This window comes from Corvus hawaiiensis, chromosome 1, assembly GCF_020740725.1.
Source record: "Corvus hawaiiensis isolate bCorHaw1 chromosome 1, bCorHaw1.pri.cur, whole genome shotgun sequence".
Lineage (NCBI taxonomy): Eukaryota > Metazoa > Chordata > Aves > Passeriformes > Corvidae > Corvus > Corvus hawaiiensis.
Genome location: NC_063213.1, coordinates 86,207,391 through 86,235,174, shown reverse-complemented (window position 1 = coordinate 86,235,174; position 27,784 = coordinate 86,207,391). Strand labels below are relative to the sequence as shown.

General features: G+C 41.1%; 1 protein-coding gene across 2 annotated transcripts in view; it reads left to right on the top strand.

Moving 5' to 3' along the window:
• Nucleotides 1-27,784, top strand: part of GRB10 (growth factor receptor bound protein 10) — a 144,842-nt gene that overhangs the window by 77,172 nt on the left and 39,886 nt on the right. For both annotated transcript variants that reach the window (XM_048312624.1, XM_048312634.1), the window contains exons 4-5: nt 9,892-10,108; nt 12,823-12,964. In XM_048312624.1, coding sequence (XP_048168581.1) covers nt 9,892-10,108; nt 12,823-12,964 — 359 coding nt within the window. The remainder of the gene's footprint in view (nt 1-9,891; nt 10,109-12,822; nt 12,965-27,784) is intronic.

The following is a 27,784-nucleotide window of genomic DNA, read 5'->3' as shown; positions in this document are numbered from 1 at the left end:
ACTGATAAAAAGAAACCAAAATTACCCTGGCATTTAAGCATTTTACTTTTTCATATGACTTTGGTCCTGTTAAGTCTGACAAGAAGTACCTTAAATAAGAAATATTCCTGTTGTCTGCTTTGTAAGTCCATTGGTCATAGCTAGGTAACTATTATATGCTGAAGATGCAATATTTAATTAACTTGGAGGAATAGCTGATTCATTAATTTCTGTGTGCAACTTTTGGAACTTATATTACATCCTCAAACGTGCTTTCTAAGCCAGCAACAAACCTGTTTGAAGCAAAATTTAAAACTCATGGTTTAACCTTAGTAGGAGCAAAGGTTAGCTCAGGTATCAGGTGATGAGGGACACGCCTAATTTAATAATAATAATAACAATAATAGTAGTAATGCTTCAATGCCAGCTCTGCAGACCCATCACTTCCCGAAGAGAAATGCTAATGGACTTTCTGGTTTCATCCAGACACTTTTTACTTGAAAGCTTTGTTGAAGTTGTTGAGGAGTGGCTTTGAAATGGAACCCCCTATGCAAGAAGCCTGGGGTTTGCAGGCTGCTGGGCAGGGACTTCCCCAGGTAGTCGGGCGCTGCTGTCTTGGAGCAGCCGCCGGCACTGGTGCTGGAGCAGGCAGGGCATTGCGGGCTTTGGCTGCAGCTCCGGCAGCACGTTAGGAGGTTACGCACGATGTTTCCCGGAGCAGGGATAAAGCTTGGGCTTTCTTGGCACGATGGGAGGGACTAATCCCTGCAGTGGTACTTATATTGATTTGTAAGGATTGTTCAGCTGGGATTACTCAACTGGGTATTATGGTATTTAATCAGGGAGGGAGAACATAGGTTCCCTAAAGTAAAGCAAGAGATGCTTTGACTGTTTTTAACTTTGCCTTTAATAGCTTTAAATTTGCAAGACACATGTAGCTCTTCTCATCTATGTCAATTTTCCTTTTAAACTGTGACTTGTGTAGTAGTGTTATTTGTCTGTATTTGGTTTGCACCTTCTCTTTTTTTCTTCTTTTTCTCTGGCACGGACAATAAGAAGAAAATATCCAAGTAAAAGTTTAGAGAAGCACTCTGAGTAGAAATCTGTATATGGGAAATGGTAGAATAAATTAGAAAAATAAATAATTTTTATGCATGTAAACATAAGAAAAAAATTAATTATTAGATATTTTAAAGCCTTTTGTTCTGTTTCTAATGTAGGACCACGTAATCTTAATAAAAATGCAACTAAACCTGATCTTTTCTGTGTCAAATTGCAGCTCTTACTGATGCATGATATCTTCTTAAAGCCATTCTCTCATAAATATGACTATATATATAGTCATACACAGTCTAATATAATATGCAGTCATGCATTTGCCATGTGGTCAGCTGACAGTATTTCAATTCACCTCTTCATTGCCACCTGACGTTGTGCTTCCTGAGCTCTGACTTGTAAGTTCCTTATGGCTCAGTAGGTTAACATGGGCTTGCCTGTTGTCTGAAAAGCTCCAGTGGATTTTCTGTTTGTTTTGTATGGGCTGCATGGGCCAGGAGCCCTTCTGCTGCCCAGGTGTTCCCCCACCCCTGTCCTCTGGAAGGACAAGTGACAGTCTATGATCATCATTTCGGGATGTACTGACAGGGCTTGCTTTCTCAGTTTTGCTGTTGAGGTAACGCATTGAGAGTGAGGCATCGGGTTAATCTCACCAGGAAGGTAAGACTTGAATGGAGAATCCCTGGGTCAGCTGATGTCTGTGTCTCCTGTTCACTCCTTCTTTTCTTTTTTGTCCTGATTTAAGGGTGGGCCACAATAAGGCTATAGGTTCATGACTGCCCCTCACACAGTTATGACTTCATCTTTAGCTTTCCTTCTGTTCACATCTCCTTTTGGGCTGGGAAAATCCATCTGACCTATGCACCCTATGATGTGTTGCTTCCTTTGCCAATGTAACCGCTCTGTCCTTAAGGATTTTTTGAGGATTAGTCTACTCCAGCCCCAGGTTTGGCCTCTGAAAGAATATGCCATTCTGCCTTCTATGGTGCTGCTTCTGTCTGGGTAACTGAGGCTGGTTTGGGTTTTCCTTGTCCTGATAAACTCAAACAAAGAAATGCTTTCTTTTTAAAGGTCTTTATCAGTCTTTTTTTTAAATTAATGAACTAAAAGCAGGTGACATGACAGAATGGTACAGGAAAACCACTGAACCTCATGTTCATGGAAGAAAACTGCAGATGTTACCAGTTACTTGAAAATTAATCTTTTCACTGGATTTTGTAATCTGTGCAAGAACTATGGTTTCCCAGAGGTCTACTTAATCTGGTATTCTGCTTTAAGTGATGCATTTACTCAGTATTTACCATAGAGCAGTGGTTATACAGGCATTGGCCTGCAAAGAGGGTTTTGAAAGGTCACCAGCTGATTGCTGTCATCAGCGATAGCTGGACGAGGGTGTGCTCCCCCAACAGGAGGTGGGCAGTCCCATTGTGCAGTCACACAGGATCATCTGGTGTCCTGTTTGACTTTGGGTTCAAACTTTGACCTGATGTTTTTTTTAGGAAGGAAGGTATTCTTTCTTTTCCCCCACCCCACTCCCGCCAAAGCTGCAAATTTCCTTTGAGAAAACAGGTATCAGGAATTCTGTTTTCTAAATGGTCTGTGTGAGTCTGGAAAAGGGACTGACCATGACTTACATATTTTAGACTGGCCATGACTTACATATTTTAATCGTATCTCCTATAGTTGGAATGTGCATAATCAGAATTCTAGATGGTTTAGATGTTCTCCTTGGATTTCAAGCCCTTCTCTCATACTGGTGCCATTAGTGCTTCAACACTTGTGTGTGCCGTACAGTCAAGCAAGAGTTCAGCAGTGGCGATGGTGATACCCCCTACATCAATTGTCTGTTGAGGCAACCAACATCCATCCACTCCACAAAGGGACCAACCTGACTCTACGATCCTTGGGTTTGAAATGGGAGCATGTACATTGGGAGGTCCTTGTGAATGTTGTCTGTGAATAGTTGCAGCATCATCAAAGGGCAAAACCATTAAAATCTCCATCAGAGACATGCTTTGCCTTAGTTTGTCCCCGTAATTAAACAAATAATCCCTCCTTGTCCACCCTCCCATTCCCCAAATGCCTAGCTTTCATCTTCTCTGCTCTTTAGGATGTCAAGTGTTAAGTATGTGAACTGGATGAGAACTGAATTTTTCATTTGTTAACTTTCTATCTTTTTCTGTCAGAATTCCTAAAACTCAATTTATGCACTAATCCACGTGTACAACTTCGTTCCTTCCTGCTGTAGGGCACCTATAGCCAGTTGCTCCTGTTACTCATTGAAGCTTTGGGTTTTTTTATGAGCACCTTTCATATGTAGCTTATTCCTATAGTTGTTACCTAGCAACATTAATTTTGTTCAATTTAGTTTGCCTTCTATTTCAAGAAATCTATCAGGTGTGTTTTAAGAACGTGTCTGGAGTCCAACCATGAGCCTTTAGAAAAGAGGTGTGAAATAATAAAGAGAATTCTCTCCAGCACCTATAATTAATGTACGTATACTTGGTGTTAGCCATCACAGCCTTACTGGCAGAAATGGCAATAGATGTGTGTGGCATTTAAAAATTACCTGGAGAATACTGGAGCAGTTACAAGTTTGCTGTTGATTTCTCTGTGTGCTGTTTCAGTGTGCTCAAAGAGCACAGGTGCCTATCTCAATTTCATGCTCTTTTACCAAGGAGCATCTCTGTTTCTTGCCCTTCTCTCCACGGCATGGTCCATTTAGCATTTTGCAAGCTGCACATGCACTGATGTGACATTTTGTAGGCCAGCAACCATAGTTACAGTGCAAAATAGAGCATTTCACTTAAGCTGAAGAACATTACAATGCAATAAAGGAAAGGAGTCTTCAGTGCAGAAGCCCATAAGGAGACTCACAGGGTATATAAAGTTTTGGAGTTCAGGCTTGTAATTTTTAATTCAAACTGTGGCCACTGTGGAGATGGTGATGCCTCTAGGACACAAAGTTGTCTTTGTGTCTTCTGCTTTCACTTGAAATGAACAAAAAAAACCCCTCTAAGCTTCTAATGTTCAACTGAGGCAGTCTTGATATTTTTATAATTGTGTCTGACAGCCTTCTCTGATCTGGAGAGCAGTGTGAAAGCGTAGGGTTTGCAAATGTTTTTTTTATATTGCCTTTTGTTTCTTGCACAAAACTTCCCATCCATATGGAGCTTTCAAGAAATCAGGAGGGGAGAGATTGCATAGAATTGGAGCGGCTATTGGGAATGGAGGGCGTCATTCAGCTGTAGCATCACTGTAGAGGACACTGGGGTTTTAAAAAAATTTTAAGAGATCTGCTTATTTTCATCTACCTTCTGTTGCATGTGTCTCTCAGAGGTGTGGAAGCTGCCAAGTACTAAATACATGCATCCATAGGGGGCTGTGGATACCAGTTGTACAAAAATTGCAGATCAACTGGTGCCTGTGGCATGAGTGGAAGCTGAAACCAGAGTACGGAGGGATATGAGACATTTGTGTAAACATAGCGAGTGTAGTGACATGCTCAGAGGGAGAAAGCAATAGAGCAGTGTGAGTGTTACCTAGAATGGACTTCTTTTTGCATCTTTACAACTGTGTGTGGTCAGTAATAGTATGCTTTCAAAAAGTTGTAGTCATTGAGATTTCTGACAAGTCTTTTGAAAATGGCATTTGGCCATGGTACTGGAGGGATGTGCTGCAGTCCTCCTGTGCAAGGGGTCCCCTTAATATGAGGGGTCGTCTTATAAAAGGAGTTTGTATACAGATCTCGCTGTGGTAATCCTTACCTGCATTTTTGATCATAAGACATGAGATTTCCACAGTGCCAAAACCCTTGCAAAACATAATTGCATCACCAGTGTGAATCAGAATAACTTACATGCGGTTTTGGAGGATTTGAAACAGGATGTTGAGGTAGATACCACAAGTATTTTATGTCTTTTTTTTTCCTTGTCCAAATCTGGTTAAGTTCTTCTGTTCATTTTACTATAAATGTATTTTCCTTGTGTCACCTGTGATTTACATAGTGTTTCACTGCATCATCAATGCAGGATGGTAGGGTATATGCAACTGTGTGTTCCTTTTCTTGCACTGTTTCCATCCGTCTCCTTGAGGGTTAATTCATGTGTGCTGGAGGGACTACTAACCACTTGGATGCCATCCTCTACTCAGCTAACTTCAATAAATCTTATATTAGTTATATCTTAGCTTTTTTGTTTTGTCAAGATGGCTCTTGAATGTGCTGCTCTGAAACTCATTTTGGGGAACTGATTGCTCATGTTAGCTTGTCAAATAGGAATAGGAGATCAATCAACAGCTGCCTTACTGTATCAAACCTTTGTTTATATATGTGCTGTTAGGCTTCATATAGTATCAGACTTAATTCCATGGTGACAAAAAAGTGCTATAATCTTTTTATAAATCTTCTACTGAATTCTTAGTAGCTCTTGCATCAATTATCTCTCAGACCTGATGCGAGGGATAATGCTGGGTGATTAAATTCAAAAATGAGTAAATGAGAAGGAAATTATTTATTTTTTAAACCAAAAAGTTTTTACAAGCCTCTTAAATCACAACTAATTTAGGTCCTGTGATGTTTTTCATAGTGTTCCCACATACGAACCATATGTAAAAGGAAAGGGTATTTGCTGAACTGTCATTTAGAGACATGAAATGCATCCTGGTCTGTAGTCCAAAGCTGAGATTCTTTCCATGTTCATCTTTTTTCAGTAAATAGAATTTCTGCAATGCAATGAGCCCTTTGACAGCTGTGAAAATACCTGCTTTCTTTGGGAGGCTGGCACAGAAGATGAGCAGGGATCATTTCAGCTTTATGTTGCTTCAGAATAAGTGGGATCCTGCTTAGTCTTGTTAGCTGAGCTTAGCATGTCAAGGCCAACAACTACCAAAATAAGTAAATAAATGAGGATCTAGGGGATTGAGAAGGGCTAGAAGCAGAAAGGCAAGTGGGACATGGTTATGCACAGATTAAAGTTTGCTTAGGCCTAATTTAGGGGTTATCATCCCTCCTATGTTATGCTCAAAAACATTAAAAATGTATTCAAGGTGCTTTGTTCTAGTGGAACGTGATAGCTTAGCTCACTAGTTTAGTACAGTTTTGTAACAAAGTTTTCCTCTTTCCTTGAACTGAACTTTTAAATCTTTTCTTGTAATTGAAATCATGATTTCCTTTACCAAACATATTACTTGCAACATCCAGTGGAGCTGGTTTCTGAACAAAGCCAAAGTTTAACAAGTTGTGGGCAAAGAAACAAAGTGAAGTTCAGACAACTGCCAGTGTGTGCACTTTGGTTCTTGTTTGGGAAAGAACACTGCTCGCAGAAGAGTCTACAAATCTGCCAGTACCCTGTCCACCACCAGAAGTATGTCAGAGCTAGGTTTTGCAAGTGTTCTCCTTTAAAAATGTCAGTCAAAAGCTAAGGGCTGTTTGCATGTTTGTGCATTAAAGTGATAAGCAGCCTCTGTGCTGTTCAGTTGAAGTGCAAGAATAGACCTTGAATGTCCACTTTCATACTCCTTGATCTTATGGCAGAATTCAATACAGATTAAGGAAAATACCCTTTTGTATCCCTGGAAGTGCATGTATGCAAGATGGTTGGGGAGCTAGAGGCTCCTCAGCTACCGGCAACTCTGCCTGCTAGATTCTTTCAGATTAGTTACAAAATTTGTGTGTGCATACTTAGAGGACCAGCATGGTGCTGTGCTGACTCAAAGTCCAGCAAAATTTGCGAATTTTGCTGTTAACCAGCTAGCCTTCTCAAAGTCAGCTTTGTCAACATTTTTTTTTCTGATTAGGATTGTCTTGATGGAGGCTGGATCTCACTGGTTGGTAGAGAAAGATACTTTGAAGGATCGCACTATATATGAAATACCCTTCTGAGCAGTGTACCTGCAGATGGCTGGAACAGTTAGAAATCCTGTGGAGGGCTTATTTGACTTTAATTAAGCTCTGTGGAGAGCCATCACAGTAACATAGTGGATTACTTGGCAGGCTGAGACATCTGCTGGCACTTCCGAGGTGTAGGCTACAGCAGCGAGGTTTCCTATTGCATCATGCTGAAATCTCCAAAACATAATGGTATTTAGTAGTAAATGCCATTGTATAGAGATGAAACTGTATGAAATTCAAGATTGCAGGCTTTGTCTTCAAAAAGCTTAAGGATCTTAGGAATCTTTTGCTCCTGCAAGAGGTTTATGGCAAGACTGAGGGTTACTATTAACAGTGCTGCACCTGCAGAGAAAAGGAGCTGACAGAGGAGTGAAGCCAGATTCTGGACTTCAGTGCAGCATATTATTAGGAGAACTCTTTATGCACCTTGCCAGTGCCTGCCCTGTTAGAAATTGAGTTTAGGTGTGTAATTGATATACTTAAAAGCCTGCTAATGGTAATTCAATGCTTTCAACTATGTACTTGTTTTGCTTAGTGTTTTGCATTAAGTGCCTCATTTTATGCATATTAGGGTACATAGGACACCTTTGCAACTATTTGATTATTCAGGGATAGCTTGAGATGACTCTTAATCATTCCTCCTGTGTTACAATCACCTAAAAACTTAATGATCTTGCACGCTAATAGCTTTGTCTAAATTGTTAATAAATTAGCACCCTCAGGGACCAAGCCATATGGACTTCCACTGAATATATGCCTCAACTTTCTTCCCTTTCTGCTTTTCACCATGCTAAACAATTGCTGTTAGTTGCTGTAATTGACTCCCTGACTCTGTGGTCAGGGTCTGTCCTTTATGTCTTCTACATCCACCCCCTAAGCTTTTACTTGACAGCCATCTGACACCCTACAGCTCAGTCTTCTAGTACTTTAGATTAATGATAAAATTTAAAAGCCTTGTAATTTGGCCTCTCCCTCTTTATACTCCTACTCCTGTGGTTCCCTTGTGATTGCTCAAGAAGTGTTTTCGATACGTCCTCTCCAAATAGGATAAGAATCTGGAGGATGGAATGAAATTTAAATTGCAGCTCTGTCTCAAGATCACTAAAAATAGCAGGAAAATTATTGTAGACTTTGTCCAAGCAAAGCAAAGCTTAGATTGTTGAAAATGCATGAACTAGCTGACATACAGAGGAGATGGTGTAGCCTAGTGAAGGTGAGTCTTAGCAGTAGTGTATTAGCTGTTAAATACAAAAATGAAGGGAACTTACCGTAAAGAAATGAAAGGAAGAAACCTGTTTGTGGGGTGATGTGGGTTTTTTTTCTTTCTTTTTTTTTTTGACACGTGTTCAAACCTTGAAATCCTCTTGAGTACATTTTAAGTGAAGGTTAAGTGGCTGTTGCTTTATAGTAAGGAGCCTACTGACTTTCAGAGAGAAACATGGTATTTCAGGTCACTAAACAGAGCTCAGGTGTAGGGGCATGACCAGCACCTGTTTAATTCTGAGCAGATCTTTTGTTCACCCAACGCCAAGAACTGAGGTCATCAGCATCCCAATGCAATTGCCACGTGAATGCCATGTTCAGATCTCATTATGGTTATCAAGGCACATTGTTGGTGGACAGAAATTGAGTGATGCTGTTTTAGATTATATCCTCAAGAAACATGATATTTGTACAAAATCATTTATGGTATCTAAAAAAAAATAGTGCAGTTGGTTGCAAGCTGGATAACTGCTTCTGATGGTTCATTTACCTAGAAAACATGGCAAAAGAATGGATATTGGAAAATAGTGTGTTTAAGCTGCATAGCACTGTGTGTTTGCCAGCTCTATCACTTTGCTCTACTTTCCATCCCTGTCATGAAGAGTTTTGTGAGACAGAAAGTTTGCAGGCAGCAATGGTATATTTTGCCAGGCCAGTCGATACAGATGGAAAATAAGGGCACATTTTTGGCTGCACAAAGCTCTGTTTGGTCAGGAGTAGCTGTTCAGGCAGTGGCTGTGCTGTAACCAGAGGCAGATATCGATGTGTGTGTTCATCAGCCCACTGAACTCCTGATAGGGAGTGATGTAACTTGTGGCTAGGGAGTAATTACAGTGCTCTGCAAGAGGAGTTCAGAGCGTGGTTAGTGCAAAGGGCTCGCAGAGTTCTCTTGTCTTGCAAAGTATTTATGATTGTTAAGGAGGAATGACTGAGCACAAGTTACTTATTTACAGTGAGGTAAGGTGGCATATATAGCAAGGTTGGTGCCCTTTTTAGGGACTGCTGTTCCTTCAGCCAGCCACACCACGTCCCTGGTTGATTTACTTTGTACTCTTCAAGGTAGAGGTCTATCACACTGCAAGAGCAAGGATACAAATAGATCTTTTTATATTAAAGTCCTTGGACTGCCCTTCAAAATACCATATCACAAAAATATGGTAGGATTTTTAGCAACATATAATGATCACTTGTATAATGATGTCTTCCAGCACGGCAGCACTGTCTTAGGTTTTTTTCCTTCTAAATTATTTGGGCTTGCAAAGTGTTTATTACAGTGTTGGGACATCTGAACTTGATACACTGACAAGGCAAACTGAAGTATTTGTAAGTGATATGCTTTGGAAATGGGTGTCAGTTTATCAGTAAGTGAAGTGCTGCTTCACATTAACATTGCCATTATTAAAAATCCCACCAAATTCTGGTTCAATGCAGACATACACACATATATAAAGTAAATACTGTAACATTTATTCCGTGTCCATAGCTTTTCACCAAGGAAGACGAAATAAATGTCCATTGCTGGCTCTTACTAGCTGTGGTTTTCTGCTCTGAAATAAATAAATAATTTCTGCAATAATAATTTGCACTGTAAAAACAGAGTTAAATAATGTGATAATTTTACTGAAACTTAGTCTTTGCTCTTGCCACATTTCCTTTGCCTGGGACTTCCAGGTGTGTTACACTGCCTTTATTTTGTCTTTCAGATGACGATGTGGACCTGGAAGCTTTGGTGAATGACATGAATTCCTCGTTTGAAAGTTTATACTCTACGTGCAGCATGCAGTCGGAAACCACTCCGCTCCTCCAGAATGGTCAGCTGAACCGCAGCCAGCTGCCAGCCTCGGGGTCCAGCACCCTGCAGCCCACGTCCCCGAGGCAGAAGGTGCAGCGCTCGCAGCCAGTGCGCATCATGGCAGTCAGGTAGGGACAAGGCACTCGCCTCCTTTTCCGTACGGTGTCATGAGCTGGCTTCAAAAGATCTACATTTTCAAATAGGAGATGCACTTTGGTAAGGAACTTAGTAGTGTCAGACTAGACTTTTGCATAGAAAAATGTACTAAGTAGGTGAAGGACATAATATTTCCCCGTATTATCTCTTTTAGTCGAGGTTTGATGTATCTGCAGTAGCTGATTTGTAGAAGTGTATCATTGATAGCAAGTGGCAGAAACTATATCCATATTTGGATTTTTTTCCAAACTGTCAAAACCAGTGCTCTCAAATCTGGTGTCTACTGACAGCTTATAGGTTTTATTAAACATTAGAGATTGTGTAGGTAGATGAGGGTGCACTCAGCTGCTTTTGATATACAGAAAGTACCTCTCTCTTTGTGGAGGTTTCCTGAATGGTTTAAGACCAACAAAAAAAAGGAGTACATCTTAGTTATATGTGTTCTTCCCAGAGCACTTTCAGCTCTCTCACTTGAGTGCGCTAAATCATTACCAAAAAAAAAGAATTGTTGAAGTTGTCTCCGTGTTGTAAGGCTCAGGACTGGAATTCAGGCTTCAAGTGGAAAACTCCTGATGGTGATGGGAGAGTATGTAGGTGATGTAGAGGTTCTTAAAACCTTTTTAGGCAGCAAAAGGAAAGGACCTCCTGTCAGCATGAGTAGGTAAATAATTTCTTTCCTGCTAGTTAACAATGTCTTCTCTAAAATAAGTGAAAAGTAATAATATAAGAAAAATCCCAGATGCGGAAGGGGTGGCTTTTAATTCTTTACACTGATGTATTACCTATAGAAATGGTATACTTAAGACAGGCAGCTTTTCTATTTAAATGGGAAGTATGCAGTGCAACGAAGCTGATAATGCCATCAGTTCTACAGGTGTTTCATAGTTCACCTCGAATAGGGCTGTACTAGAAAATGTACTCTCTGGAGTACTATAGCTGTTGATGTTTTGTAAATATCTCAGTCAAAACACTTAAATTATTTTTGGTACTTAAAAACTTAGCAACTCTTATTTTGAGAACACTCTGCCTTTCTGAAATCTGTGCTTCCATGCACACAAGAGCATCCTGAGTTTATCATCAAAGAAGATAATGGTGAAACTTCTTTTCACAGTTATCTGGACCCATCTTGTTTGCCACCAGAACAGAGTGATTGACTGTGGTCTCCTAGGAGCATAAAGGTTTATGTGTGTATCAGTTATGAAGTCAATGATGCACTGGCAGCAGTACAGGTGCAGCAGAGCACAGCACAGAGAATTCCCAGCTTCGGGAAACCACACCTTTCTAATTGTAGTGAGTCTGTGGTTCCACTTACAGTGGAGGTCAGTCAAAAACTTGCAGTACAGTGCACTATTGCACAGATATGACATGTCTACTGATCTGAAGAAATCTTATACTGTCCTCTTACCGTGTTCTGTAGGGAACTGCACACATGGGGACCACAAAAAAAAAAAAAAAAAAAATGAAGCAGGTCAAGTAGTTGTTGGCATAGTTCATAGTTATGGGTGGAACCTGTTATTTATTGCACCCCCCCAGATCTGTAAGACTCATTCATGGAACGCCAAGGCAAGTAAATTGCAGGACAAAGTTACCTGTGGAGCAGATTTCACAGCTGGTAAATTTTGTCATCCCCCAGGTTCTGGTAGAGGCAAAGACAGTGAGAGTACCCAGAGTGGGACGTACTGCCGGGGGGCTGTCTTCCAGGCAGCTCTGTTAAGGAGGCTCTGCTTGTTGAAGGTGTGCAGAAAAATGAGAGCAAACTGAGTTTTTAATGATTTGCCTTCCAAATCCAAGAGTTAGTTGATTTGGAAACTTTGGTCATTGCCACTAGATGGTGCCTTCTGCTTAGGCATTGAAGGGCAGCTTGCTGCAGTCAGCTGGTGCATCTTCAGTGGTGATGCCCTGGCATCAGGGAAACCAAAAGCTATCTGTGCGGTCATGAATAGGTCTTACAGCTTTTCTGGTAGGTTTTGGTTTTTCTTTTGTTGGTGTGGGCAGTGCAGGTGTATTATAAACTGGAACTTGAAACTCTGTTGTCTGTAGACTCATGAGTCGTATTTTGGCAGACGCAAACTCGTCTGAACAGTAACTGTACAATGGGTGTGAGGTGGGAGGGTGTAATTCCAGCTTATTGCTGAGGCCGCGTCTTTGCATTTTCATTTCTCCAGGAAATGCCGAGTTGCTTGGAGATAGAATCTGGTATTATAATGAGGTGACAATATTGGTTTAAGTCTCAGCTTAGAGAACTTTACAGTGGGGTACACATTTGTTTTCAAATCCACCTGGAATTTGGCTCTGAGTGACTGCCATTGTTTTCTCCTCTTTCACATTGGTTTGGAAGAGCTTTACTGACTTTCTGGCATACAGAGCTTAAGCTTGTAATCTAGTGCTTACAACAGTGAGTGCAGATAGATATTTCTGTTTATTTTATTTGCACAGTTACCTCAGTTACTCACCCAAGTAATCAAATTATGAGCAACAAAACAAGGAAAGATGCCTGACTGGTCATTTTTCACATGCAATTACCTACTTTGTGCTAGCAGTTGCTGTAACTGTATAGTAGTTGCCTAGAAAAAGAGTGGGTTTGATTCCTTGTCTTTAGTGTCATTATCAAAATGCTGGGGCAGGAGATCCAGGTCTAGTGATGCCAGTTTGCTCCTCTTAATGCGTAGTGCTTCTGTGTTTATAGGCGTCTTCAAGAAGAAGAACAGCAATTCAGAACATCATCTTTGCCGGCCATCCCAAATCCCTTCCCAGAACTTTGTAGCCCTGCGAGCTCTCCAGTGCTGGCCCCTGGATCTTTACCTCAGAGTCAACCTGCTAGTAAGCATGTGAGTATGGGATGAAGCTTTGGGTCATCCATTCGCGTGCAAACCAGCAGCAGACTACTTCATTTTGAAGGCAGAAAGAAAGCTTCCAGATAAGTAAAAACTCTTGTAGACTTTGTCCGTGAGTAGGGCAGCACTGGCCGAGAGAGTATCTTCAAATAGGCTTCAGACTTTTTTAAAAGGTTTGTAAGAAAGAGGTGTAAAAATGAAGTAAGCCTCTTTCAGATAAATGCATGTTGTGAATGAAGCAGTAATGCTTAATATCCTTCAGATTTTGTTATTCCACATAAAGACTTACTAATTCAGAAGTCAAGTTAAGTAGAGTTGGATGAGGATCTGTGCCTTTTATACTGCACATTCTAGGTGCCACAAAAACGCTGAGCAGCTGAGTTCTTTAGAGACATGGTGGTGCTTTATTTGCTGTTTTTCATGAAGTTGTTCAAGAAGCAAAGGTGTTGTTAGAGCTTGTAACTAGGTACAGCTCTAGGTAACGGGATTTAAGAGGAGGGTTAAGCTGGTGGAGTCATTGTCTGTGTTCTTGGCAGCTAAGATAGGACAGACTGAGTTCTCATGTGGTGCAGAGCAGTAACCTCAGTGACACGGCAGATTTTCTTCTCTGTCCTACTCCACTCTATAAGAAACAATCATCTTGTTTTGTATCATTCCTCAAGCACACTTGAAGACTAAAGCTGGGCTCAAAAACCTTTTTTTTGTAAACTGTGCTGACTTGCATGGGAATGAAAAGATGGGTTACTGTAACTGACTGTTGGCTTACAACAATTCTGTTCTTGAGTACCCAAAAATATTGAGAAGTTTTGTGTCACTGCTCAATTAGTTTGTAATTAGCTCCTACATCCTCTCTGAGAGATAAAGGGCTTGGGTGGGCCCATTCAGCTATAAGCAGTAGACCCAAATGTGTGCCCTTGCATGTTCTGTGTTGTGTTACAGTGCCATAAACAGCTGCCTGCTTTCCTGAAAGACACAGTGCATCTCCACTGGTTTTACTGTATTTCTTACACAGGCAAGACAGACAGGTAACCAAATAATGCCCTGGGAAAAAATTGAGCCATCCTGTTGGGAATTTAGCACAGGGCCCTGTCAGAGACCCAGGTACTGGCTAAGCAGAGAGGCTGTTTTGCCAAGGCAGTGTTGATGTGACTCTGGGGAGATAAAACCAGGGGCAATTTTGCCTCCTGGCACTTGCCAGCAGGACAGCAGCATAGCTGTCTTTCTGAAACAAACTTTAGTTTCTGATGAGCCTGTGTTTACCTCTTCAAATATTCCCTGGGTTCAGGGTTTCTTTGCCTTTTAGCTCTATGTTTTACTAAAATTAACCAAGCCACCTTAAACTTAGCTCTGTAAAACCTTAAGGAGCCCTAAATGATCTGTGAGTCAATTTTTGATGGAATTTAGAAACTTGGGGTTTAACAGCAGATGAATATAAAAATAACCAGTCTTTTAATGGACGTAAGAAGATGTCTAAAAAGGCAGAATAGAAGATCTTTTCCCAAATTTTACCTTACAATTTAAAAAAAAAAAAATTCTACCTTACTTTAAAATGAAAAATTTTGACAAATGTTTTGAAAGCCTAAAATGAAATTGTTTTTATTGTATAGAAATGCTTGCTGCTGAGTTTTTTAATCAAAGACAATCCATTATAGTGGCAAAACCTTTTAGGGTACAAGCTGAGGGGGTAAAGCATGTTGGGCAATAGGAGTTTGTTTTGTAGATGAAAATACACTGTTCATTTCAGCATATCAATTCATTGGAGGCAGTTGAGAAACACTGGCTTGGGGTGAGGGAAGGACAGGAAAGTGTTCTTTTCCTCTCCAACAAAGTATTTTCTCCTCTTTAATGAAGGATTAGAGGAACAGAACTGAAAAAAAACCTTCTAGTTTTAAAGTATTACTGGGCAAAAGTAAAAGAGAGTAGGTTTGGTTTCTTCATGAAGGAAGAAAACTACCTCAATTTTAAACATGGAGTGTCGTTGGATAACAAAATAATCTCTCTGTTCAGCCTCCACATAATTTTTGTTTAACCCAATTTTAGTTCCCTTCACTGGAGTCTGCTAAATATCATGAGTAAAAAAAATTAGTAACTTAAGAAATGTTATACATCTTTCCAACTTCAACCCATAAAAAAATGTAGATTTTGGGAATTTGAGTAAATTATTTTAGGACATGCTCTGGCTGAGATAAATGTCTGTCTATACGATACAAACTGCTGATTAATAAAACGAGTGATGAGCTTAGTTAAAGGACTGCAATAGCAAGCTTTAATACCTGGCAGTTAATGAAAATAGTGTGCTTTAAGACAAATATAAATACAATGTTAAATGCTAACCGAGGTAAAACACCAAGGTGCCTAATTTCAGGTTCTCTGCTTGCAAATTGTAAACAAAGATTTAAATTGGATATGGGAATGAGCCATTCTGATTACATGGGATATCTGAGGTGTTAGTGAATTCCTTTGGTGCTTCTTGAGCATTTACAGGTAAATAAGCAAATAGCAGTTCTAGCCAGCAGTGCTGCAGCTCTGGTCACACAGGGCATCACGGCACACGCATGGTGTGGAGGAAGTGTTGCCTTTGGTCAGCTCGTATTTGTGGCGCTTGACAGGGTCTCAGGGTAATGTAGCCTTTGGGGATTTCAGAAAGAAGTGAGTATTTTGTTTGCTGACCATGTGAAACAGTGGAGGGGTCACTGGCAAGCTGGAGTGTCTGATGCCTTCATAAGAAAGGAAATGTTAGTATTATTCCTCCGGGAACGCCTCAGTGTTATTTTTTAATAATTGTAAAATACAACTCTGCAATGATAAAACCTAGTAGTGGTTATGCAAGAGGAATTTAAAGATCCAGTCTTGTTAAACATAGAAAAGTCTCATGTCATATTGCCAAGCCTTGGGCCTAAAGAAATGCCAGCTCTATTCAAGTTTTAGTAAAAGTTTTACTTTTCCCCCATAGGAAATGTACATTGTTCCCCATAGGAAAAGGATGCAGGTGTGAATGAAAGAGTGAGTACAGGAGCTTTCCGGTCAGAAAGCTTGAATTATATCTGTGGCTGAAATAATGGATATTGTCTTTTCTCATAGGCAAAGTTTGATTCTGTAGCTGGAGCCTGAGATACAGTTTTCTTGTTGCTTCTGAGTCTCTTCCCTATTTTTTTCATGCAGTTGCCACTGCTTTTTTTAACAAGCAGTTCACAGCATTGCTTTATGCGCTGCTCTGCATTTGTTTCATACTCTTGGCTCAGCAAAGAAAGGTAAAAACAGTAAAACAGTGAAAAATAACTGTAATAAACCTTTCTTACTTTTTTGTGGTGGGTTCTTTTTTTCTGTCTTCTTATGGTGATGAATCTTTATTTTACTCAGAAAAGTGCAATAATTTCATTTTTTAAAAAAAATAATTTTACAAGATCTGTTGGGTAATGGTACTAATTTCACCACAGCAGGAAGCAGTATACACCTCTAACTCTGCTGCCAGTCAGGCACTGAATACTGCTTTTAAAGCTGATGGCTGCAGCAGCGTACTGCAGCTGCTCCCCAGAAGACAGAGAACAGTGAGAAATAACAGGTCTGCAGTACTAGCACAAAACTAAAATTGTGTGTAGGCAAATGGGATAGTCATTTAATGGGAGAAGCAATCTGGAAGGTAAAACTGGAGTGTTAGGCTTATTGAAATAATTTCAGATTTGTTATGGGTTGGGTTTTTTTTAACATTGGGTAATCTTTGCTTTAGAAAACGAACCTAATCTTGTGGGTTACTTGTGAGTCACTTGTGGGTCTTGTGGGTAATTTTTTTCTGAGCACACGTAGGTTGAGAAACTGGCACATAATTTAGTAGTAAAAGATTTAGAAGAGAAGTAACTGTGAACCTTTAGGTTACATTTCAAAGGCTATCCTGCACTGAACTACCTCCACAGTGGCAGCATCTGTGCTAATATGGTTGTGTGACCAAAGAAACCTGGTGATAGACATTCCAAAATTATTTGTAATTAAAGAGATGCATGCCTCTTTGGGGTTCAACGCTATGATCCTTTATCACAGGTCTGCAGGTGGAAATGGCCCACTTTGAGCTTAGTTTTACAGTGAAGAATGTTAGATGCTGACCTGTTGATAGTGAACAGCAGTAAAAATTGGCAGAGATCAAGTTTTAGTAATGTAGCCAACCAGCTGGTGAGCACCTGGATGAAAAGCACCAGCTGGTTGTGCTGTTGAGTCAGTAGCTCCTTTAACTGCTGGTGTGATGAGTGAGACAGTGCACATGTCTTGTGCTTGGAGAAAGCATGACCCTTGAAGGGGAAGCTGACAAAGAGCTCTTAAGTCCTTGAGCTGAGAGCAGCATTGTCTGTGAGCTTGGACAGGAGGCTGACAGGAGAGGAGCTCCCTGATCAGTACGTCCCAAACATTCCCCTCTTCATCATGTGCCTCATTGTCCTCTAAGTATCACCCATCTGCTCCTCACCACAGAGCCCAGAATTCCAGCACACCTCTGAGAGTGCTCCCACTTTCCGTGCTTAGGGAGGGCAGGAAAAGGCAGGAGCAGGAAGGACATGGTCTGGGTGACACCCAGTGGCATTGCAAGACCACTTGATATCTGTCTCCCTTTTCCTGCATTTTTGTGTGCAAGGGTCATGCACACCTGCAAACACAAGATCACCCCATGTCTGAGGGGGGACAGTGGTTGCAGGCCAGAAGGGACAGCTGAAAGTTTTTATAACATTGTTTACTTAACAGGATAAATATGTTTGTCTACGAAAAATGGAAGCCAGAAAATTACACCAAACCGAGACCAAACATTTGTCCAAAAGATTGCTAAAAACATCAGACAGCTACCTTACTGCCAATTGAAGTCCATCTTTGTGTTGCTGGTATAAACTAAGAACTAGTTGGTAACTTAGGTTATAATTTCTGGTTGTGTACAAATATTTTGGAAAAAGCATGCAATAATTACATGTAGGTCACTGCAATGCCACAGGATATTAGGCTTAAGTATCTTGTGTGAGTCAATGAAGCTTTCAACTGTAAAAATAGGGCAAATTTCTCACATCCCCCCTCTATACAGCCCAGGCAAGCTTCCAAAAAGCAGTTTGATGTACCCAAATTATTTACTCTTTTCTAGCAAATTAAATTCACAAATGGGTATGAATTAATGTCATTCTTTTTTCCAGATTTAGTTACCCTTCAAGGGAACTTGTGTAAACAGACTTTTTAGTTTTTGTTGTTCTAATTACATGTTATGATGCACATTTTTTTTATTTTTCTTCCCATAAAACTTTTATATTGGCTCTTTTGAAGATGAGGATGTTGATTTTCTAAAGAGAAGCTGTATAAAAATATGAACTTCTGTATAATGCAGGCATTATGTACTAAGTCAGATTTTGCAATGTGTGACAGCAAATCTTGTACTTGATCCTTCAGTGGAACAATCTTTAGCAAGAAGACATTTTGAAAATAAATACTGACATCTGAGTGAGTCAACAGGGTATTACTTTCTCTAAACAGGCCAAATCTATAGCTGGATATAATCTGGTCATTTCCTTAGGTCCAAGTCCAGGCACTCCCTTTGGCCCAACTTTAAAACAAGGGTTTTTGTGAGTATCTGCCATGACACATCATGTTGTTTCTCTCAAATCTTTATTTGAAGCAAGGCTCTTACACTAAGTAAATCATACATAAATTGCTCTGCAGCATGTTTAACTCAGACGCTTTTTTTGAAGGCAGTTGCAATTGTGTTTGGAAAAAATAGGGAAAGAGCGGGCCTCTGCTGCAGGGCTGTGATCTAACTGCATAAAAGCAGGCCTTTGGGTGCCCCTCTCTTGTTTGGAGAAATAACACTTCTCTGAACTAAACGAGCTAAATTTGATGGGCAGTGTAGGAAAGATGTTGCATTACTTGCCATCTTATCTCCTCTCTCATGAAAACATGTTGTCCTGTTTCTCCTGAAGAAACCAGGGTGGGGGGTGAGTTCACATCATTCTGAAAGTCTCATTTTCTCATTGCTGAAGAAGAGAGTGATGAATATCTGAGGACAAATGAGTCTTCTGCACTAAGCTAAGGAGCGGCAGCCCTCGGTGCTGTTAGTGCTGGTCACCCGGTGGGTCTGCAGGCTCTCCAGCTGGAGCCCTGCACGTGGCCTGCTGAGGACTGGGATCAGCACCGAGGTAAAGCTGCTGTTTCTCCTTCCTCACGCCTCTTACAGCAAGAAGCTTTGTGGTAGAAAGAAATGAATCTCTTTGTTCTTGCTTTTGGAAAGTGCCAGAACAGTAGTTACAGTCCCAACATGAATTACTGGAAATATGAAGGGCATCTCATGCTCAAACCCAAGACTGTGTTATTTGTTGGGATTTTTTTGTTTCTACTGACACAAACCTGGCCCAGCTCCCAGGAGCGTTTTGGCTCCCTACCCGGAAGCGGTGCAGGAGCGTGCTGGGAGGAGGGCTGCGTGGTCAGGACCAGCGGGGGAACACACTGTCCAGCTGACGCTGGTCTGGCTCACAGGGCAGGATGGAACCGACCTGACCCAAGCTTGCCTTGCTCCATGTGTGCTGGTACCCCCACTGGGTCTCCAGCCACACAGAAATGCTTGCAGTTGATTTAAAAAGCTGTTGCACAGTAATAGTACTGAGCAGCCTGTAGTATTTGCTGCAGTAACTGCATTAGCGTGTTCACTCTACATTTTGGTGTGTGCATCTTAATTACGTGTGCCCTTGCACATTTTGTTGCACAATGTTACTCTTGCTATGTTTTATTAATGGCAGAGTAAGAATATAACTTAGCTGTTCTATGCTTTGATCAGGAATTGACAGAGCTGAGGAGCGATCAGGCTGAGAATGCAGTGAAAAATGGGAAAGCATAACATGAGAGGAATTCTAATTCTCTCTGTGCCTAGTGAGGCAGGCAGGAATGGGTTTGGATGTAAACATAAGTGCAGTAGGGAATTAAAAAGAACCCAGAACTATATTGAGTAACTGTAATTATACCATAAACGAATGGTTGAGGTGAATCAGAGATGTCATAACTTTAGGCTGATAGCCTTTAAGGAGTCATTCAACAAAGTAGGAATAGCTGCACTGAATCTGTGTGACCTCTGTGCTGTCTGGACTCGAGGTGTGAGTTCAGGTCAATTTTAGACATTTTGGATAGAAGCGTTTTTGGACCTCTGCTACCCTAGTGGGGCAGGTGAAAGAAAACACCCAAGTCGTAATTAAGAGGCTCTGCTGTGTATCCTATGTGAACTTGTGGCACCAGGTTGTTGCCAGCAGCTGGTAGGTGAGCTGACCACGAGGTCCTTCCTGAGGTGAGCTGTGCTGGCACCTGCGGCTGAGCTGCTGGTGATCCCTGGTGGATGCTGTGGCTGTATGGAGTGCAGGACTGGGAAGACACCCTAGCACCAAGATGCTTGCTGGCATCTACTTCTGGAGATGGAAGGCAAAGCCAGTGTTTAGTTTGTTCCTTTCCAACCCATAAGCACAGTCATTGCTTAAGTATGAGGAGTGATGCTGTTCATTCACAGCAGGTAAAAGGCTTCTTTGGACTTGTTTTAATGTCCTGGACAGTGACCTGTGCCCACAATTAAAGTGGAAATCTGTTTGAAATGTCCATCTTCACTTAGGTGGTGTTTGTGTGTGGATGCATGGGGAAGAAGGAATTTGGAAGTTGGTTCATTGTCTTGGTAGTGGAATGCTCTTGCATTGTGCCAGAGCTTGCAGATACAGTTTTGTTCCATTTCTTAACAGGGGGAGATGTTAGTTGGAATTTAATAGCATTTTTGTATTGGAAGAATACCGCTGAGTTAATTAAATCATTGTGGGATGAGTTTCAGTTCTCTTTGCTCTTGATTTATAGTCTCCTATTGCTATCAAATTCTTATTATATTATTCTTCCTCCTAATAGGAGTGCAGAATTACTGTACTAAAAAGTGATTTTGTTTAATTAATGTAAGTACCTTCACTCTTTGCTGCAGCCTGGCTATAATCTGAACATCATTTACAAAATTTACATAAGAGTGAGTTTAGTCTGGACTTGCAGAAGCACAAGCCATCAATGGTTCATAGAAGCTGCATGTCGTGTTTCTCCATTGGCATTAGGATTGCTTGTTCTCTCCAGCGGTAGACCCTGCTGCTGCTGGGGTTACTGGAGCTGGTTTTGCCTGCTGCATTTCAGGAAGCAACAGAATTGGAAATACCATTGTGCTTCATGCCTGGAGTGTTTGGGTTTTTCTGGTGTTGCTGAGGGAGAAATGAATAGCGCTCAGAAACAAAATGGATTGACTATCAGCTGGAAGTCGGGATCCAAGATCCCATGTTGAGCATGGGATGTTTCTGGGGAACGTGAATAAAGCAACTTTGTCACAGCAGACTTACTTCCAGTGAGATTTCATTAACAGTAAAGAAAACACTGTTCTCTAAGTTTTTAGGGGAGAAGGGGATGAAAGTGGGAGAGACCTTTAAAAGCTGCTTCTGTGTCTTACCAAACAGGTGCCACTTTGTAGCACCCAGATCTTTTCAGCCACCCCGTTCATCTGCCTAGATCTGTCTGGCCAGAGTGAGGAACTGCTCTGTTTTTTGGGGTTATTTAGAGATGGACTATGAGGACACTGCTTCACCCTGCACACACACAAAGTTTACGGTGTGCACTGTCCATCCAGACATTTCATAGGAGCATTATCTCCTGCTCTGTGCCACATGCCTGCCAGATGTCCTGCGCTGCTGCAGGAGGCATTGGGCTCGCTGGATCGCGCTCAGGAGCTGCAGAGGAAGCAGCTCTGATTGCTGGGACTGATGTCTGTGCCCGACTCACTGGGGAAGGCTGGCTGCCTCACCGTGTGCTGACCGTGCTCGTGTTCCTCCTCTCGCCTTTTATGTTCATCTTTAAAAATCGTATTTCCCTATCATCCTTGCCAGAATAGGTAGTAAGAATAGGAAAAAGCCATTCATAAGGAACAAACATTACTTAAAAAAAACTGCAGAGAAAAAAGGGGTGCAAAACATTAATGAAAAGAGTATTCTAAGCTAAATAACAGTGTCTGCACAGTAAAACACCTGGATTTAATTTTACAGACAAGTTGCCCTCAGGCTGCGGTGAGTCATTTGTGAGCACGTCCTCATCTGCAAACTTTAAGAGCAGCTAATTACTCTGAAGTAACTTGCTTGTCACATTGTTGCCGGTTGCACTTATTTTTCCTTTTGGTTGCTAAAACCCACTGAAAGCAAGACAACCACAGTGTCTCTAGAGCTTGTAAGTAGCTTTACAGATGTTTTCCGCAATTCCCTTTCACCAAGTACTCGGTTCTGTTGAACAATCTGTAGATGGGATCTTTGATAAGCATCAGGTATCAAGTACACAGTTTTAGCATTGAAAAATGCCTGTTGTGCTTCAATTTATGGATGCTTTTTACTAAGTTGTCACAAACTCCAGAGTAGTGTTACGTTAAATGTTTGAAGCATATATATACACTCACACACACACACACACACACACACATATATATATATGTGATTGTGTGTAGGTGAAAATCAAAAGATTGCTTGCAGTACTGTCACACACCTTATAATGGATTTATGGGACAGTTTGAAAAGAAATAGACAATAAATATATAAGGATCATTCTCCTCTTCATGAGGCAAAGAAAAGAAAGCTAATGTTACAGAAATAACATCATCTAGTCATGCAGGTAAAACCTTGTATTTGATATTCTCCATGTGTTTTTCTGTGTTATATGCCTGTTTGTTCTATGTATTTTTTTCCATGGCTGACCTTTTGTCCTGGGGTGATGTTATGAAGCCGCTTTATTCCTGAACCATCCGCTCAATGCCCAAGGATTCTGTGCCTTTGTGCTGGTTTGGGCAAGTTTGGAAATATATCCTCTGAGAGAGGATATACAACCAGCCCTCCCCCACCAGGTTCGGGACAAAATAAATTTTCCTTGAAGGAAAGTGAATAAAACCTCTTTATTTAACAAACACACAGAAAAAGAATAATAATGCTAAATAAGAAAACCTCTTGCTCTGCTGAGAAAAACCTGGGAAAATTTCAGAGTCCTTCCATAGGTAGCCTCTCTCCTCCTCCTTGGAGCTGGGACAGGGTGGGCCCTCCTCCAGGGCCTCCACCTCGATGGAAAAAGTCCTGATGTGTTCTGATGTTGAAAACAGTCCAGAAGAGAAAAAGGGAAAAAAAATCGAAGTCCCAGGAAAACAAAAGTTCAACTCTCTGTCTCTCTCTGGAGAAAAAGTAGCCGAAAGCTGGCTGGGAAGCAAGCAGTGCTTCCTCCCACTCCTCTCTCTCGCTGCAGCAGAACGCAGAGAGGTTTTATCTGTGTCCTTGAAAACAAACTGCAAATTGCTTTGAGAGTTCTCTCAGTTTTTTTTTTCTCCCCTCCCCTCAGGCTCAGTTTAAAGGCATAGAAAGGCACAAAGTTAATTTCTGGGCATAGAACAGTGATAATGGGATACATCATAAAGTCACCCCAAGACAGCCTTTAAGAGGGACCGGGGGCGGGGCCAGAGCCACGGACAGGAGGGGGCAGTTGAGCGGTTCAGCCCAAGGGCTCCAGGGTCTGGGCAGGGCTCGGGAGGGAGTGTGCTGGGAGCGCTGTGCTGCTTTTTGGGTTTCTTTTGTGTTCCAGATAGCTGGGAAAAGGTTCTGGTGGGGTTCTTTTTCTTGTTCTTTTTTCCCTTTCCTTCCCCTTACCTCACTGCCTCCCTTCCCTCCTCGCCAGTCCAGGGAGCCTGTGGGGTGGCCCCAGCTGGTGCAAGCCCGGGGGTCTGTTCCCTCTCTGGGCATTTGTTGTATTTTGAGTTTTGTTTTTTTTATCCTGTTCTACCCTGTTTTGTTCCTATGTTAATAAACAGTTTGGTTTCTTTTTCCCACTTCCACTCCTTGTGACCCATTTGTCTCATTGATGGAGGAAAAGGGAGGAACGCTCATTCCAGGGTGGTTCCTCCTGAAGTTTTGTCTCAAAAACCAAGACACGTTTGAACTTTTTTCTTTAACAAACTAGCTTGTTAAAGCTTTGTAAAGCTCATCCAAGTGAGGCTGAGCCCTGCCTCTTGTGTTACAGCTTTGTCAAATGAGCATCCTCTAAAAGGCAGACTCAAATAATGTTTTGCTGAAAAATTGCTATGCTTGAGCTAATGTCATTCCATTTCTAGCATTTAAAAGGTCCTAAGTGTATTTGAGAACACTTATTTCTTTTTTTCTCTTTATGAGCGGTGCTGAGACTGGGTTTTACTCCTGAACATGGATCCAGTCAGTGCTTTGGGTGAAAGTTTTGGTTTTGCTTTTTGTTTTTCTTTGAGCATACTTACCCACCATGATTTGCATCCTAGTGTATTGGGGCCTTTGGTTGTTTTTTTGGTGTTGGGTTGTTGGGTTTGTTTTTGTTTTGCCTGCACAGTTGGAAAAGGTAATCTTAATCCTGGGCTTTTCATCTTCTGCAGAGAGAGGCTGTCATTCCAAGGGAAGTGAAGTGCTTATCAGCTGTGAGCCCACAAGAGCACCACATTCAGTCACAGGGATAAAGATTGTCTATTTCTAACCATTTGTACAATGTAACACATTTTTTAGTATTTTCTAGGATATTAGTAAGAAGGGGAAAATCAGGAGGCTCCCAGCTATATTTGTGCAAATGTACCTTCAGTGTAATTTCCCGTTGCTCCCAGTGAACATTCAGTTCTGCGTTACACTGCATGCAAGTTACAAATGAGCATTTGCTTACAGGCTAATTAAGCATAGCTTAGAGCAGTACTTAATTGCAACACTTCAAGTAATACAGAGGAACTTCAAGCCAATCTGGCTAACAAGAAATTAACTTTGTGCTCTGCCCAAGGTTGTGCTAGCTGCTGTGTCTAAGGTTTCATTGTGTCTTGCCCTCTGTGTCCATGGAATAGCACTTGGATGATCTTCAGAGGTCACAGAAAAACCTTTTAGGATTTCAGTTCTTTGCAGGAAATCCTGCAAGAAGTGAGACAGAGCATGATGGAATCTTTCAGGGAGTAGAGAAATTGCCTGTGCAGCAGGTGCTGGCTTTGGGTGTCTCCAGCAGTTCATCCATCGATGTCCAAATGGCTTTGAGGTGAAAGACTTGCTTCGACAGCACATAATCATTAAAATGAAAGAGCTGAATGAACTTCATAGGAAGCTTTCTATATGTTACCTTTATCCCTCAAATAAATAAATAATCTAGTAGCTCTGAAGATGGTGAAATAACTTTTACAGCACTGTAAACATGGTCACATCAACTTCTCTGCTTTGCCTGTTTCCCAAGCCCTCCAACATGCAGCTGTAAAGCTGTGATGTTTAACTTGTCTATCAAAATCCTCAAGCATGATGTGCATGCAAAGGGCTTGTTTCATCCCCATGCCAGGGGCCTGGAAGTACTAATAGCCCTCCATTCAAATACTAGCCATTAAGAAAGGGGAGACCCTAATAAAATTTCCAGCGAAAATTATATAAAAAACATGTACAGTGTCAGACATGATTCGTAATGACTGCATTTTTGAGTTTGGAGCAGTCTCTGCTTTCTGCATAATTGAGTTCATCTCTACTACAGCTGTGTCTTTTCTGCACATATTAGGTGCAACTTAGTGGCAATATCTAGGTATGAGGACTGATGGATTGTAGGGAAATTAGTTAAATATCTTCATTTTTTAATTTTAAAATATGTAAATGTAGAGAAGTAGAAAGTAATTTTTTCCTCCTAAATTATGTCACAATATTTATATAAAATTTCAAACCAGTAAGGTCTCACTGAGTGCAAGAAATACATTAGAAATGTTTGAAGAGAAGGTATTTAAAGTTTGATTGGATAGTAGCTCAGATTGCTTGGCTTAGACTTGCAGTCAATGCACAACTCTGACCCTGGTTTGGAAGGACTTCTTCCATGATTTTTTGTACAAACCCAATTGTGTTGGTGCAAAACTTTTGCAACGCAAGTTTTCTTAGAGTCACTTAATAGATCTTTTGAATGGTTGTTGAAGAGTATTTCTTTGTGCTGGGCAATTCTGCTTTTTCACTACAACCATAATAAAGTATTTTTGGAGGACGTATTTGATTTTGCATAACATGGTTACAAATTAGGTTTGTATGCTGTAGCTGAGCTACCAGTATCTGGAATTAAATACCTGTATTGATTATCGATTCCATATTGAATTATAAAGGGTATTCATTACTGTCAGACAAACTTGGAGATCTTTACTACAACAAAGAAGTAGTAGGAGTGGCCGTGCTTTTGATATTATTTGATGTGTATGTTTTTTTCTGCTGGAAAGTGGCATGTAGACTAATGAACATATCCAGCATAGTTGTTTTCCCACCTACAGGGAGCCCTTTTTTGAATCTCAGCTTGGGAGAAGTGGAGATAAAAAACTTTAACTTCAAAGGAAGATACTGGGATTTCTTGGTGAAGGTAATCTTCACATTTTTGTGTCCAACTTCATATCATGAGTGGTCAAATCAGCAGTTGGCTCAAACTCAGTACAAAAGTTTCATAAAAGCTCTGTAAGAGAGTTGTGTTTAATCACCCTTAGGCTGCCAGATCCCTGCTGTCAGATCCCTGCTGTCAGATGCAGACATGGTAGTCCCAGCCTTTTACTGTCCTTCTGTTCACAGACCTCTTCAGGTGGCTGCTTGCTTCCTGTCAAAAACAACTTAACAGCAAGTGCTATTTTGGGAAGTTGTTGCATTCCGTATTTTGCTTAATGAGCCTTATGGTCTGGCCAAGGGACCTTCATGTGTGCTCTATTCCTCCTCACCTTGTATTTGGGTTGCTTGTCTCCAGTTAATGGTGAGATAGGGAAGAACCTGTCAAGTGCTTTCATGCTGTCCTAGGGTAGCAAAGCTATAAAAGATGATAAATTGCACAAAGCGCCTCTTCCTCCTTCTGTTGAGCGCAGTGGGAACCTGAATGACAGTGAAGAGGAGATGTGCTTTGACTGAGGTGGCTAGTGACAGCTGAGGTGACTGCCACCTCTGTGTAGTTCAGGTGGAATGCAAACCAGGTAGTGATCTGTGATCATGAAGATCCTTTCCTTCCCCTAAGTTACCGAGCGATTTTACTGGGACTGAATCGGGCCTTGTTTGACTGTGTGCCTGAACGGCCAATGTCTTCTTCAGTTCTCAGACATTTGAGGTAGCCTTTTCAGTAGAGGACTATAGATAAGATTTAGGGAGGGAATACAGACTCTCATAGACAGATAGTTTTAGCCATTGGCACTTGATACACAGTAGTGATTCCAATTCTTGAGAAAAAAAAAATTAGTAACAAATGGGAATCTGGGCTGGGGGAATATCTCTTCTTCAAGAGCCAGTAAGACCACAGGGGAGGGCAATAGCCAATAAGAGGGTTGTGGAACTGGACTGCCATTTCAGAAAGTAACTTACCTCTGATTTTCTTTCTGATTTTGTACTAGGGAAAGCTACCCTTAGCTCTTGTTTTGTTTAGAAAACCAAATGCAACAAACTCGAGTTGGTTTGTGAAGAAGGAAGGAGGATTAATTTCCCCAATTGATCATCTTTGTAATGGACAATCAAAGTCATTAAGATCTCTTTCTGATGTTTTAGCTAACTAAAAAAGCTGAATTTGTCATCTCAAGATGCTTTCCATGTTGAACCCCAGAATGAGGCTACCTGGTAATTTGCCTAATCCAGTCTGTACACATGGAAAATAATGGTCTCTGCAGAGAGGATTAAAACATTTGGTCTAATGAGGCACTGTCTGTGGAAGGGAAGTGTGCTATATCATGCTCAAAGAGGATGTACCTTTTCACTTATTCTTTAAACAGGGTTTTCATGGCATAGCTGAAGAAAGTTCATGCACCAGCTATTT